The sequence below is a fragment of the Carassius auratus genome, chromosome 21, assembly GCF_003368295.1.
Source record: "Carassius auratus strain Wakin chromosome 21, ASM336829v1, whole genome shotgun sequence".
Taxonomy (NCBI): domain Eukaryota; kingdom Metazoa; phylum Chordata; class Actinopteri; order Cypriniformes; family Cyprinidae; genus Carassius; species Carassius auratus.
Window position 1 is genome coordinate 18,550,440 of NC_039263.1, and position 15,059 is coordinate 18,565,498.

General features: G+C 36.8%; 2 protein-coding genes across 4 annotated transcripts in view; both read left to right on the forward strand.

The window, feature by feature from the left end:
- Positions 1-3,970, forward strand: part of LOC113038792 (voltage-dependent N-type calcium channel subunit alpha-1B-like) — an 82,355-nt gene extending 78,385 nt beyond the window's left edge. For 2 of the 3 annotated variants that reach the window (XM_026196449.1, XM_026196450.1), the window contains one exon: positions 34-3,970. In XM_026196449.1, coding sequence (XP_026052234.1) covers positions 34-582 — 549 coding nt within the window. In that variant the 3' untranslated portion in view covers positions 583-3,970. The remainder of the gene's footprint in view (positions 1-33) is intronic. The other variant, XM_026196448.1, reaches the window with a different exon arrangement.
- A 699-nt stretch (positions 3,971-4,669) lies between these two features.
- The window catches only part of LOC113038797 (collagen alpha-1(I) chain), a 62,579-nt gene continuing 52,189 nt past the window's right edge, over positions 4,670-15,059 (forward strand). The window contains exon 1 of the mRNA XM_026196465.1: positions 4,670-4,991. Within this exon, the coding sequence (XP_026052250.1) occupies positions 4,871-4,991 (121 nt within the window). The 5' untranslated portion in view covers positions 4,670-4,870. The remainder of the gene's footprint in view (positions 4,992-15,059) is intronic.

The window sequence follows — 15,059 nt, forward strand, 5'->3', positions numbered from 1 at the left end:
CTTACTCTTTCTCTTCTCTCCATTGTGTTTCAGGGAGTTAACACTGCTAAAGGAACTTCAATCGTTCATACCTCAGGCACTAGCACACCCTGCCGCGGGCGTAGACAGCTCCCACAAACGCCCCTTACCCCTCGGCCCGCTGTTGCCTACAAGACTGCCAACTCCTCTCCAGTCCAGCTCAACACTGTCCAGTCTACAGGGCCCTGCCCCACTCGCCTTAGTCGTGGCCTGTCAGAGCACGACGCCCTACTCAGTGGTAGCACCCACCGCCAAACTCCCGTGCCTGTCACTCGTATCGGCTCTGACCCCAACTTAGGTCCCCCCCAGCAAGACTCGCACTTGTCTGAATCGGATGACTTCCACGATGCCTTGAGCACGTACGGCACAGGCCGCTCCCCTAGGACTGCAGCCTCCATCGCCCACACTTCATCAGGTGCGACCCACACTTCCACGCTGCTGTCGCGCAGCCAGAGCGGAGTTCCCAACGGTTATCACTATTCCCTCGGAGTAAACATGGCGCCTGGGTCGGGCGGTAGAGCATCTGGAAGCTACCAGGAGACTGAGAGAGATGACTGGTGTTAGCATGATTCAATCTAGCGTGAGTTTTATCATCTTTGCCCTAAGAGGAGGAGCCAAGTTTTGGAGGGAAACAAGAGTTCTGTCTGCAGTTTACACTATTACAACTGTTTAACATCAGCTTGAGCCAATATGGTTTTATAAAGGTGTTCTTCTCTTGTTTACAGACGTCCTTGCTACTGTTTGTGAAAGTTGCGGCACAGATGGAAAGAACTTGGAGGTCTTGATAGGTTTCAAACTGAATAGTTTAGCCTCAAGTGGCTCTCCCCACCTCTGTTAATTTCATTAGGGCTGATTCCACAAGGGTCACATGCAGGGAGATGGTCACATCAGCTGTGATTGTGATCGAGACCTCAGACCCCCAAAAACACAAGCTATGGTGAAAACAGTTGTGTGGAAAAAGTTAGACCTTTAGATGTTGAGATTTGTTGAGATTGTTGAGAGGTTCTTTTTGCACAGGACACAATGACTGAAAAGTTATTTCTAGGGATTTTGGCAGTGTGTCCACCAAAAACGTTTAGTTTTTTTTCTGAATGGAGCATATAATTTCAATTGTTCGCAGTGGAAGCACCACGTTTTAGTGTGACGTGGCAGCAGGCGTCTGTTCCAAGCTCAGTGTTTCTTGTTGTTGAGAGTTGAACAGTGTTCATCTTTGGGTAAAATGTAGCATGCATCACTGTTACTTTTTACGTTAACATTCTATTTCCATTAGAGGATGGGCAGGACAAATACAACACCAACCAACCATCACATTCTACTTGTATAATAATTGAATAACCATTGTCTGACACCCACAGATTACAACATTAACATGAAAAAAAATGACTTGTGTGAGTAACATTTTAGTCGTCTTGGGTCTACCAGGTAAGCTGCTAAATGCTGCACCTCCAAATCACTCAACTGGGAATTTTCAAAAGAGTTGCTGGCATTTTCAGTGGCTAAAAACTATTTGGTGGACACACAACCTTAAGGTTTGTGCTGCAGTAATTCTACTACTTTCTCTAGCTTGAGTGGAACAGACGGTGTGCTCCCACCTACTGAAAAAAGGCCAAATTAAACTCACTTTTCTATCAGACTGCAGTAGATTGAATATCTTTTCACAGTGTTCCATTTTGTACCTTGTAAATGATCCAAGTGTATCTGGACATTACGTAAGGTCTAATCCTTGTCTTACTCTCAAGGGGTAAGATACCAAGTGCCTAAACTTTGAGATTTTATTGCCACATTGGTGCGTGATGCATTACAAAGCATTTGGCCTAAAAAGGCAATGAAGAGATTCTGTACGCTGTAGGTTAAATGTCACTGATATTTGTTTCTTAGATGTACTTGAGCATGGGTTTAAGGAAAGAGATTGCACAAAACAAAGACTGTAGTGTTGTAAAGTTTAGGTGGATGTTGATGATGTCTGTCTTTTCTGAGTGTGTTACTGAAATGATTCAGGGGGAGATACTGTAGATGCTACTGTATATTATAAAGGTAATGCAGTTGAGTTATAGATGACTGAAAGGTTGTGTTTGTTGGTTGCTGTTGATGTCAGTGTTGTTTCCAGAGGGCATATCATGAGCTCATGTCTTTCTTTTTCAGTAATTGAGAAAGATGGTGAGACAGATTTGAAGCACTTTGTCCATTTTCTCTTTTATCTATTAATCACAAAAGATTCAGTGCAAACTATCTGAAATAGAGAATATGTTGTTTTCTCGCAATTAAAGGTGCTTCACGATGCCATAGAAGAACCTTTTTTGTCTAAATGGCTCCATGAAGAACCTTTAACATTTAAGAGCCTTTCTGTTTAAAGGTTCCTTGTGGCGAAAGAAGGTTAGAAAGAGATGGTTCCTTAAAGAACCTTTAACTGCTTGGTTCTTCTATGGCATCGCTGTGAAGAACCTTTTAAGCATCTTTATTTTTAAGAGTGTAGTAAGATATTGTAATGTTTTTGATGAGAGTTAAATTAAGGTCGATTTATTTAGAATATGGATTATTCTCTGATCCTGCCCATGTCTTCAGTTTGTCGACTTAAGCTGTGTCTTTTCTGTCTGAAGAGTTTATTACATGGTGGTATTTTTAGGGTGAGCCTGCAATAGAGCGCAACAGTGGCTGTCTGTTTTCTACGGTCTTGCTTCTGGAAGTGTTTTACCATTCATTGTCTTTATGGGAATTTCAAGCAGAAATGTATTTAAGGCAAAACAGTGTACAAAAATAAAACTTGCTAGGTAATAAAGCTACTGGAACAAAACTAAATAAATGAATCATATCTTGCACGATTTTCATGATTGGCAAATCTTTTCACAGGATTATGAGTGGTACATTAGTTCTTTACCAGGAATTTTTGCTTAAGAATGTTGCTATGGAGAAAATGAATGGAATTTTTACCCGTGAAACTCGACTGTTGCGCTTTATAACCTAAATGCAGGGAAAAGGTTGACTGTTGAAGTACTGTGGGGCTATGCAACAAAATGACACTTTAGGACTGCTCCTCATCCTGTAGCTTTACCTGCACTCAACACAAACTAGCTTTAGTACCAATGGGACCAATTCATTGCTTCACAGAGATCTTTATATATACAGGATGTGTAGATTAGCTCACCTAAAAATGCCAGATTTTAATGCAGATGCATTGCTGATTGTGCTTGATATTGATGTGCCCTCTGAAAGTATAAAAATTAATATAATGGTATTTGTAGCCCACTGGTTGCACTATAGGTTGGGAATTGATGTTGTGTTACGCAACCTGTCGCTAAAAGAAAGGTTAATGTAAAGACATTTGATTTCTTTATTTTTTTACAGTATGTGATGTCTTAGTGAACTACAGTACTTTTGGCCAACATTTCCGTTTTGGGATGGAGATGAGTGTTGTGAACCTAATAGATCTTTGGCTTCCCTTTATTTAGACATCACCTTTCCTCTTTTAAAAAAAGTAAATAAAAACAGAAAAAAATGCACACACACATATATATGCCAGGTGCCAAATTTATTACAGCACTAGTTTGTGTCAGTGTGCTGTACACTTTGTCCAACTGGCCTGAGGCTAATCTCTTTGGATGATGTCATGTTTGCATGTTATGATGTCATATGTATGTGCATGTAGGAAATTTTATACCTTCATCCATGTTTTTCTGTGAGGAGTTAATTGGCTGGTGATTTTTTTTTTTTTTAGAAAGAATCTTTGATACACTTAGCCCTGGATTTCTGGGAGAAAATTAGAAGACCCTTCTCTTCTCAGTTTGATGTAAGAGATGTTGAAAACAGTGGAGCGATGCACAGAGACGACAGATGCCTCACTCCTGTGATCTGATGATCGATCTATGATGACATATATTTCCGCTCATTGACTCTTATCAGTCTCATTTCTACCATTTACATTTTGTATGAAAATGCATCACTGAATTGAGAGATATATGGAAATAAAACTTTTTTTTAAATTGTTGCCTTCATTTAATCTTTTTTTTTTTTTTTTTGGGGTAATACAAAATGTTTGTGTCATGGAAAAAGCTGAACATATAAAATGCAAAAGACAACAACAACAAAAAAGATACACTGGGCAACTTTTTGCCCAAAAAAGTTGCCCTGTGTATCATCAGCCTAATGTCTAAATAATAATAATATTTAGATGAATATATTTTAGATTGTTAATATTAATTGTTAAATATATATATATATATACTTATTTGCCAGCAGATATTTTTATTTAGATTGACTTATAAATGAAGAATAACAAGTAATTTCATAATTCATACATTTCAACTAGATTTGTACATAAGCTAAAGCACAAGTCGAACATGTTTGCACTAAAACACTTCAGCACGCGCTCGTATGTGTATATTGTCATATGTAATATAGTCTATATCATAACTTATGTTATTTTTATATTATTAAGTGGCGTATTATGATTATTTTAACTTTTTTTAATTTTTAATTTCATTATTTGATTATTTCATAATTACTATGATCCTGCACAGTCCCATACAGTAAAAGAAAGCACAGTCCTCCTCGAGCACTGAGATGTTAATGAGACTTGAGATGCTGCTTTTCATTGGCCTGTGGCGAGGGTGTGGGCGGAGCCCCTCGAGCAAATACTGTACTGGTGATGAAGGTGTTCGGCGGCAACGCAAGCGCTCGGTGTTCCCAAGGTGAGCACAGTGACGTTGAGGCGCGTCGGTAAAGCGGTCAAACTTCAACGGTAGACAGGCGCCACTACATTAGTAACGTCCTCAGACGGTTCTCATTAACCTCTTAGCAATTAAAATGCGATGAACAACCACAGTGCCCGTCTTTTGGCTTTATAAATTAGGCAGAAATGATGCTCGCATCAGTACTGTGGACAGCTGTTTTATTTACTCTTGTAAAAACCTCCGTCCTGAACAGCGGTCCAACTGAAGCACCAGATGAGGAGAGCGGCTCTGGGATGCTGTTGACAGGTAAGACGTCAAAATGTAATTAATTTATCTAATTATTGTACCTAACAGAGTATTATGTTCGTTTGTTCACACTTCTTGAGAATAGCGCGTTACAAGGTGCCTGACTGGCCATTACTGTTGCTAATTTGAATGTTTGAATATATTTTTTTGCAATGTTAAATGGTAAATCTAGTCTAACTTTAAAAAAAATGTGATCTAAGATGTGATCTTAAAATAAGTGATTGAAATATAAACTTTCTCTCAGACATAGGAAATGTTGTTTTATCAATATGTTTGATGTTCAGTGTTTCCCTCTGGGAGCCGCTGTTGTTTCAAGTTTTACTGTATAAACGAGCAGGTTCAGGTACTTCAGCAATGAACTATTTTGACAACCCCGCCTGTTTAAATCACACAACTGCTGTTTTTCCAAACATGAGGGCTGAACCAGTGTGAACGCACACACACGTTAAACACTGGATAGTGATTGTTGCATGAAGCACCTCAGCCGTTCTTACTGTTTTGACCAAACACATGTTTAACAAATTTGTGGCAGATGTGAGGGCAATTAGTTCCAGCAATCTTGGGAGAAGGCTAGAGGATGCCATCATCACCACAAACAAATGTATATTGGACTGAATTCATTTCTAAATTCTTTAAAATTGGCAATAGGTTCCTGTACAAGCAGGTGGGTTTGACAAATGATGCTTATGTTAAACCTGATGTTCTTTGATTTCTGCAATTAAATTGTGTTTATGTTTGATTTCATCGGTCTCCCTTCTTCTGATTAATCTCTGATAAATTCCTTTCCTTTTGTGTCTTGCTGTATGTTCACAAATAGCAGTTTTAGTTAGGGGTGCTCCGATCGGGATTTTTGAGGCTGATCACAAAAAGCAGTATCTGCCATACACAACAGTGTCTTTCTGTAAAGATTCTTTGAAATGTTATGTATTTCGAAAAATTTATAAATGTCTTACATTGACAGTGTGCATATAGCTTGAACATTTATATGCAAAAAAAAAAAAAAAAAAACTCTGTAGAGTTATTATATTATAATTGTGTAACAATAAAAACTCCATAATTATCGGGAAGAAGGAGACGGGAACCGGCGGACAATCAAATGAAAACTTTAATAATCAAAGACAAACTGGCATACTTTATGTAAAATCAATATAATATTAGTGTTACACAATATAATATAGTACTTTATATAATATAACAATAACATGGTTCTGCACAAGCAATTGCGATATTATATCATGTAGATTAATAGTGTAAATTTACACACACACACACATATATACTGTATATATATATATATATATATATATATGCTGGTACACGAGTAACATTAAACAAAAATAAAAATAAAAACAACGAGAAATGTTTGATTTCACAACCTATAGCATCAGCTATATACTAGCCTATGAAACATGTAATTTAAAAGACATTAATGGTCATTGTAGCAAAGTTCAAACGACAAAAATAAAAACGCGATTTTGCAGGAATTGTAATCAGGCGCCAAAAAATAATACCCATTAAATGTTCATTGAGCCAATGGGATCACTCGGGGTCCTAATCGATTTCTCATGACACAGGATCCATGGTGGTCAAGTCAGTCAGCAACATAGACAGTAAAAGAAATGGACACAGCTACCCCATAGGATTCAACGGAGACAAGTGAAATCAATTAGTAGCACGCACTTTCCTGGGATTGAGCAAACTGCGCAGACTCGATGTTGATGACGTAGATGTCACGTGGGCAACCTGTTTGCCAATTGTAAGTCTTCTAATCGCTGTTCCAAGAGAAATCTGAATCACCCACCGAATCTTGCAGATGTTGTTGAATAATTTTGTCCCGTTGCTTTTACGGACTCTCTATGGGCTTCTCCCTTGACTTCATGCCTCCACGTCCCCCCGATAGCCTCATAGACAGTAAATGATTGGCTGCGAGCTTCTCCTCCTACAGTAATTTCTCTACTGTGCGACAGAGAGTCGCAGGTTATGATGCAATTGTTAGCCTATTTTTACAAAAACTGTTTCTAGGGGGCCACAACATAGGATACAAGGTAATGGGGCCTTTTATACATTTTCTTGTCTCTTTAGAAATAATGAATGGACAAATGGAGTCTTTAAACGCCTCAGATATAAAGTTATTCGCTGTCAAAGTGACGCCAAAATGAAAGGGAGTGAATGGAATGCTAACAGCAGGTAGGGGTCCGCTAGCACAAAGGCGGTGCCCAGGGATGCTTCAAAAAAATATGAAACCCTGCCCCCCTGGTCGGCAAGGCAAGCACTTCTTGTTTCATGGCGGGTACGTACTATACTCCAAAACAGGTGCTGATTGACCCAAGAGGAGTCCTATGCGCTAATGATCTGTGCTCGATTGCTCATCCTTCATCCTCCAATCACCCAGATGTCTGTCTCAGTAACTCGAAATTGAATTTGAGAACTGAATCTGAATTGTGAGAAGTGAATGTGAAGATATATAGAGAGTTAAATTTTCAGTGAGGATCAAATTTTATTGGACACATTTTATTGGACTACAATTCAGATTCAGTTTTTGAATAAATACAATTTAAAATTATAGTAATTATAGTTTATATAGTTTTTCAATGCAATGATTCAAATTAAACAATTCACTTTCAAATTATTCAAATTAATTATTCAACTTTAGCAATTCAAATTCAGTTTCTGGTGGCACATATTTCAGCCCATATTTTGCACGTTCTTTTGGGAAAGTATGCTTGAATTTCAAATATTCGATGTTCACGATATTTTCAAATTTTACATCGTCGTCAAAATTATTCCGATATTATCGCTAATATTCGTTATATCGCCCAGCCCTACTGTGAATTAAACATTCATAGTATAGATGAAACACTTATTTTGTGTAGTGAAAAGGATATTTTGTGATTGTGTTTCAACACAATTGAAAAAATGCAATTAAAAAATAACTGTAATAGCGGTTATAAACAAGCGGTTTCGGTTGATCTCTACTATTAAAACTACTTAAGTTAATTTATACTTTTTCCAAAAGATTAAAAGACTGTAAGAGACTCTTGAGAGAATTTTGAGCTTTAAACAATCTTAATAAACTACAAGGACTGTGTTAGTTACTAAACGCCTGTTTGCTCATGTTTCATCCAACTTGTAAAACCCAGAACCACGACGCACTCTCCTGGGGCTAATTAAGAGACTTTATTAGTTTTAGCTCTTTTTTCATTCTTATTTTTATTTTTTTATTGTTTTAATCAACCTTCTGTGATCTCAGCAAACCTACAAAAAGGTAGACATGGCTTTATGAGCTCAGATTTTACGGTCAGACTGAGAGATGAACACTTTTATTAAATCCAGCTGAAGAGCGAATGTAATCAATGAGAGTTGGTGTGCTACAGCGTGCCATGAAAAGCCCATTTAAGCTCCACAAGTTCAGACCTAATATTATGTCATGCACACACAATGCTTCTCCAGGTACTTTAGCTTTATATCTAGCACTTGTCTTTGTGTGGTGGACGGCAGGTTATTAAAAAAAATCTATTAGTTAATGTTAGTTATGCCAGCACAATAAAACCGGTCATGTTCATGCGGTTTCTGTTGTTTTAGGGAAATCAAAACACTGGGAAAGTTGATGAAAATATTATCGCCAATGATTCTGACAGATGACATCATGTGAATGCTGCCCACCATGGAAGAGTATGAAAAGTGCATGTAAACAGACTTTTCATGGCTTTTTACACAGTACAATCTGTCGCGATGACGTGCTTGGTGCTGTGAAGTCAAGCTTTTGTCAAAGCTGCCTTTACTGTATTTGAGTTGCTTTGGGTCTTTTGACAGATTTGATTAATTGTGTTCTTTGGTTTGGTGTCTTTTTTTCCAACCAGATTCATTTGTTTAAATTGGATACCTGCAGGTTTCTTTGAACAGTTGTGTTGAACCTAAAACAAACGCATCATGTCACATATTCAAAGCACTTGTTTTTTACTATACACAATTATCATTGATAATATCCCTTCTGTTAAACCCATATGATTATTTGACATGATACAGATTGCAATGGTTTTTATATATGTATTTATATATATATATATATATATATATATATATATATATATATATATATATATATATATATATATATATGTGTGTGTGTGTGTGTGTGTGTGTGTATTAGGGGTGGTGAAAAAAATCGATTATTGATTAATCGCGAGTATGTTATGGACGAGTATGAATCAATTATTACATTTTCAAAAATCGATTATTTTTTATTTTTAGTTTTTTTGCATTATTTTATTTTGTAAAAAAAATTATACCGGGAGTTGAACGTCACGAACGCGCCCAGTTCCAGTTAGCAAGCAGCCAGAACAGGTGTGTAAAATGGAAAAACCAGGAGCGAGCAACCAGCCGAACCACCCAGCTCCATCTGGGCTCAAAGCAAGCGTGTGGATTTATTTTGGTTTTCATGGCAGGAGCTCTAACCCTCTTGGCGCCATGGTCGAGTTTACTCGACAAGATGCGGCACTGAATAAAACCGGCCGATTTTGTCAAATAGGGTGTCAAATTTCTCGCGACCTCCCCTGCACCAGATAGCAGACATGTAATACTTAATCTCTGACTCAAAATAACGTAATGCTCCTTAACAAAATATTCGAGAGCGCATTGAATCAGTGCGAAAAAAAGCGGAGCAAGTGTGAGAGTGAGCCATTTTATCTGACCATGTTGTCAACGTCAGCGAGTATTGGCATTAGATTATTATTATTATCATTATTATTTTTATTATTATCTAATGGCATCAATAAAGCTTCAATAAACCCGCAATGAAGTGTTGGGACTTCTATTCGCGGACACTGATTCTGAAGGGGAATATCTGTATTCAGAAGATGACAGTGATATTGAAAGTGAAAGTACACCAAGCACAAACGGTGAATCCTTTGCCCAATGTAAATGGTCCTTTGCCAAATGTCAGAGGTGTGAACAATGTTTGCAAGGGTCGGAGTGTTCATTGCGAAATTAGCAGGCGTGTTAGTGTTGCGGGGACCAAGCGGGAGATTTTTACCGCGCTAGACCTGTATATTTGTCTTCTGACCGCACCTCTCCGCAATCACGGTGACAGTATTGTAGTGGAGACTTTGTCTAATGCCTCTGGATATGTTAGACGAGGTCGAAGTATTCATAGGACAGTTAGGAGGCAAGGTGGGGAGTCGCAATGACCCTGACAGTAGTCCGAGCTGTGCACACTCGGCGCGTGCGCGAGGCAGATCTGTCCGCGCTGCTCATAGCAGAAGCAGAGGCGATGTGACACGGGGCATAGATTTTGAACTAAAAAGGTCTTGTCTACTTGTGTTTGTGTGTCATATGAATAATATATATGTGCCCCATACATGGAATCAGAGTGCCTGCTGCATTTAGTAAACTGAAAATCCCAACCGCTACATGCATTCGGTTTGTTTCTACCATTTATTAGTAATGATTTACACAGTTTGTTTACTACTTACTGTTGTGAAATGGAAAATCAATAATCGTTAATCGAGAATCGTTAATAATCGAAAATCGACTGTAATCGAATCGGGACTTCAATAATCGTAATCGAATCGAATCGGGAAATCAGACAGATTAACCACCCCTAGTGTGTGTATATATATATATATATATATATATATATATATATATATATATATATATATATATATATATATATATATATATATATATATTTATACTAACCCTGTAGGAGATCATATTTGGCTAATGCTCATGTTTTCCATAAAACACAAGATTATCACATGCTGGATAACAGAAAACAAACATTTGTCTTTTCCATTGTATTTATTATTAAATGCCTTATAGTGAATAACATACTGTAGCTAAGTCTTAAAGTCTTGGATGAAGGACTGTGCTTATTCACTAACCAGAATTTAATAATATTATTTAGTACATTTTTCTCACATCACATTAAAAAAATTTGACTGGTCTCTGTCATTCTATGAGACTGTTGGTTTTGCACCACGTGACCACCATATGATTGAATTCAGTGATGTCATAAAGGGATAGTTCACCAAAAATGAAAATACTGTCGTCATGTGCTGAACATTATTCTGTTCCCAACCTGTATGTCCAAAAGCTGAATAAATAAGCTTTCCAAACACTATTTGGCTGAGATAAAACTATTTGAATTTGAAAAAAAATCAAAATATTGAGAAAATTGTCTTTAAAGCTGTCCAAATGAAGTCCTCAGCAATGCATATTACTAATGAAAAATTAAGTTTTAATATATTTACGGTAGGAAATTTACATAATATCTTCATGTAATATGATATTTGCTTAATATAGTAATGATTTTTGCCATTAAAAAAAGTATGATATTGACCCATACAATCTTTTTTGGCTATTGCTATAAATATACTTCTACTTACTGTATGTCTGGTTTTGTGATCCAGGGTCACATACTGTATGATGAAAATCAGTGGAGTCCAATATAGACTTAAAGAAACTGGTTCAGTGTTCTTTTGGATCCCAGTCATTGCCAGGACAAAAGTAGCTGAAACATTCTTCAAAATATCTTCTTTTGGGTTCATTTGGAACAAATTTTGGGTTTGTTTTGATTGTGTTAACCTGTGAACCTGCCAGGTTTTGTCCTTGAGGGTGTTTGACTGGAGGTTGGCAGCTTTTATTTCAGAGGCCTCCTTAGTGCCTCCAGGCCAGTGAGATTCGTAATGTACTGTATCACCACTTATGTTACACTCAATCACTGCTGTAATGTATCTGCAATGTCAGTGTCAGGCAGACAGACAGCTGGGGGGAAAAACTATAAATCAAGAAATAGCCTAATCATCAAGTCAGGCTCTTTGGTGTGTTTTTTTTACGTCCAAAGTGCTTTGCAGTCGTCATGAGATTCAGATCTCAGATGTCTAGATATAAACATAAAAAAAGTGACATGCCACAAATATGACCATTGAGATTGTAAACAGCGCACAGCTGCCTGTAATGATTCATCGTGGGGTGCTTTGTCTCCTCAAATGGCTGTTGATCTAAATAGTTAAGCAGAAACCATGGTAATATTATGTTAGCAAGGAAGAAAAATAATGAGAACACCTGGCATCAATATGATTTATGCATCTGTAATAATTAGAAAGGGAAAGTTGGTACACTAGACTCACTCTCCATTGTTGTCTCTCTTTTTTTCTTTTTCTTTATCGAAGTAGCATTCTCTTTTGATAAACAGATCTGAAAGCTTCAATGGCATCCCGCATCCAGGCAGGGAAAAAAAAATATCTCAGGCATCCAAGGAAAACACCCGCCGTGAGTTAGGAGTAGTGCCTGTCTGCTGGCTGGCTGACAAGAGCAGGCCTGCTGTCGATTTGGACATAATAGTGCTCTTGGCACGGTTTTGCTTGGAGGGAAACCTTAAAACTATCAAGATACTGTAATTTATCTTTAAAAAAATGGTGGGTATCTGAGACTACTGTAGAATAGCAGCCCCAACATCACTGCTTGTGTTCCACACTGAAACATGCCAGATGATGTCATGCTGTTCATGGGTACTTAAACACACTCTCGTGTATTGGACTATTCAGCCGACAGAACAACCTGTTTCTACTGGCACACACTGGGGACCATTGACCTGTGGGCACTATGAATGACATCACCGCTGGCTAGTCTGGGAAAATAAATAACCCTTTGGAACATGTGGGCCAAATATGGCACACACATTGCTGTTTGATTATAAGAGCCTCTGATTATAATATCTGTGCAGAACCAGTGGTGGATTTAATTAGCTTGCGTAAAATTATAAGATGAAGCTGTTAACTCTTTCTTGTTATCTTGCCTTTTAGAAGACAATGTTTCGCCGCCAAAGACGAGTTTTTAAGTTTTTTCATGTTTTCACTGTTATACACTCGGGGGCACTATTAAACATCTTCTGAACGAGAACAAATCTTCCCAAACAAAAACACATGAACAGGACGCATAAATGAACGATCTCTTATGTAAACAGAGGCATATTAAAAATAATGCGATCATCGTCAATAGACAGCATATAAATTAAAACTGCAAAATGTTATGGAGTAAAATGTTGATCCAGGGAGTGGTTTATGTCTGTGCAAGCTTTGGAGGTGTTGATGGAAGCAATTTACTGGATATATACTTTGATAATTGAAATGAATATTATCCAGATGTAGTTTTTGATAAGAATTAGATTTTTGCTCAAAACTATACATTTTTATGAGACCAACCTATATTCAATTGTTGTAAAAAAAAAAGAAAAAAAGAATGCTTTAAGCTAGAATAAAATGGAAATTTTATCAAATTTATGATAATAATAATAAAAAAAAAGATCTTTGATCTTTTGATCTGATCTTTATTTTGGTGTATTGTATATTCAAATATTCATACAGCAAAATATACTGGTGGCAATAAAAAATTTTAAATCGCTGACAGTGGCTGGCAACTCTAAAATGTTAGAGTGGATTGGTTGAGTTTGGCATGCTGATTGCTGTAGTGTGTAGCAAGCAGTAATATTTAGCCTTGACTGACACAATGCTGAGTTTAATGTTTGTAGTTGCCTCTAATTATGTTGAGAGAATTGTTTTGTATTTTTTTTTTGATTCTTGACTAATGGTTGCTGCTATAATTATGACAAGCAGGACAAATGGCTTCATAGCAAATGATAAAACCATCGTGCTGTCAACATTTTTCTTTGCTGTCTTTTTTTTTTGGTCTCTGCTTGTTTGTGAATTGTCAAATATCTCAAAACTCTCTGCTTGACTGGTCTTGAATAATGACAGGCTTTCTAGTGAAAAAATGAGGTCAGCTATGGTTTAAAGTCAAATCGACTGGTTCTGAAGACGTTTGTCGTGAAGATATTAACCTTTTCCTTTCTTTTTTCTTTTTTCCCTTTATGTCTGTAAGACCTTTGTTCAACTTCAGAGCACAAATTAAAATATTTTTGATGAAATCTGAGATCTTTCTGAGCAGAAACAGCAACACAATTGACATGATCAAGGCCCAGAAAAGTAAAAAAAAAATGTTAAAATGGTAAATGGTTTATCAGTGGTTCAACCGTAATGTTATGAAGCTTTTTGTGCACGAAACAAAAGTTATAACTTTATTCAACAATTTCTGAACGTGCATCGAAGACAGACACAGAAGAGAACAAACTGTTGAATAAAGACATTATTTTTGTTTCCCTTTTGCACAACAAGTATTCTCATAGCTTCATAAAATTAAGGTTGAACCACTGATGTCACATGGACTATTTAAACAATGTCCTTAATACCTTTCTGGGCCTTGAATATGATTACTGTCCATTACTGTCTATGGAGGGTCAGAAAGCTATCAGATTTCATAAAAATATCATAATTTGTGTTCAGAATTATGAATTAAGGTCTTACAGGTTTGGAACGAAATGACTGAGTAATTAATAACAGAATTTTCATTATACTTTCATTATATATATTTTCCTTTAAAAATGGACCAGATTTGAATGAAAAATTCTTGTCTTTTTTTCTGCTGACAAATGTTGAACTGCTCACACATGAATCAGTCATGAATCAGACTGATTTAGTCCTCGAGTTCAACTCACTGACTCAGTAATCCAGGGGGTTAACTACTTGGAGATTATATGTTAAGGAATAGCCGTACTATAAGTCAATTATGTCCTCATCAGGTAAATAAAAGATAAACTTGTGTTTTAATATGCATTTCAATTTTATAATAATTTGGTCACTAAATTATGTTTTTCTGTTGTCACACACTCATAAAATATAAGGTATTCCAAACACAATTTAAAGACGTAAAATAATTTATTACACACAGTGTGCTAAAAGACAATAAAAATTCCACTTAACGGAAACACACAGAAACAGTCTCATCCCCAACCAGATAAGCAAGTTTTAATTATTCACAAAGCATTGCAAGTCTGAATTTTCACGCAACAAACTGTTTGTTATCACAACCAGCAAGATTACATTTTCACTAAAATGTTATATGTGTGCCTATCACACTTTAAAATTCACTAAGGGCATGTGTTGTTTCAATCATAACACCATATTTCACTCTGGGTCATCATGATGTTTTTGTGAGAACATGACGTAA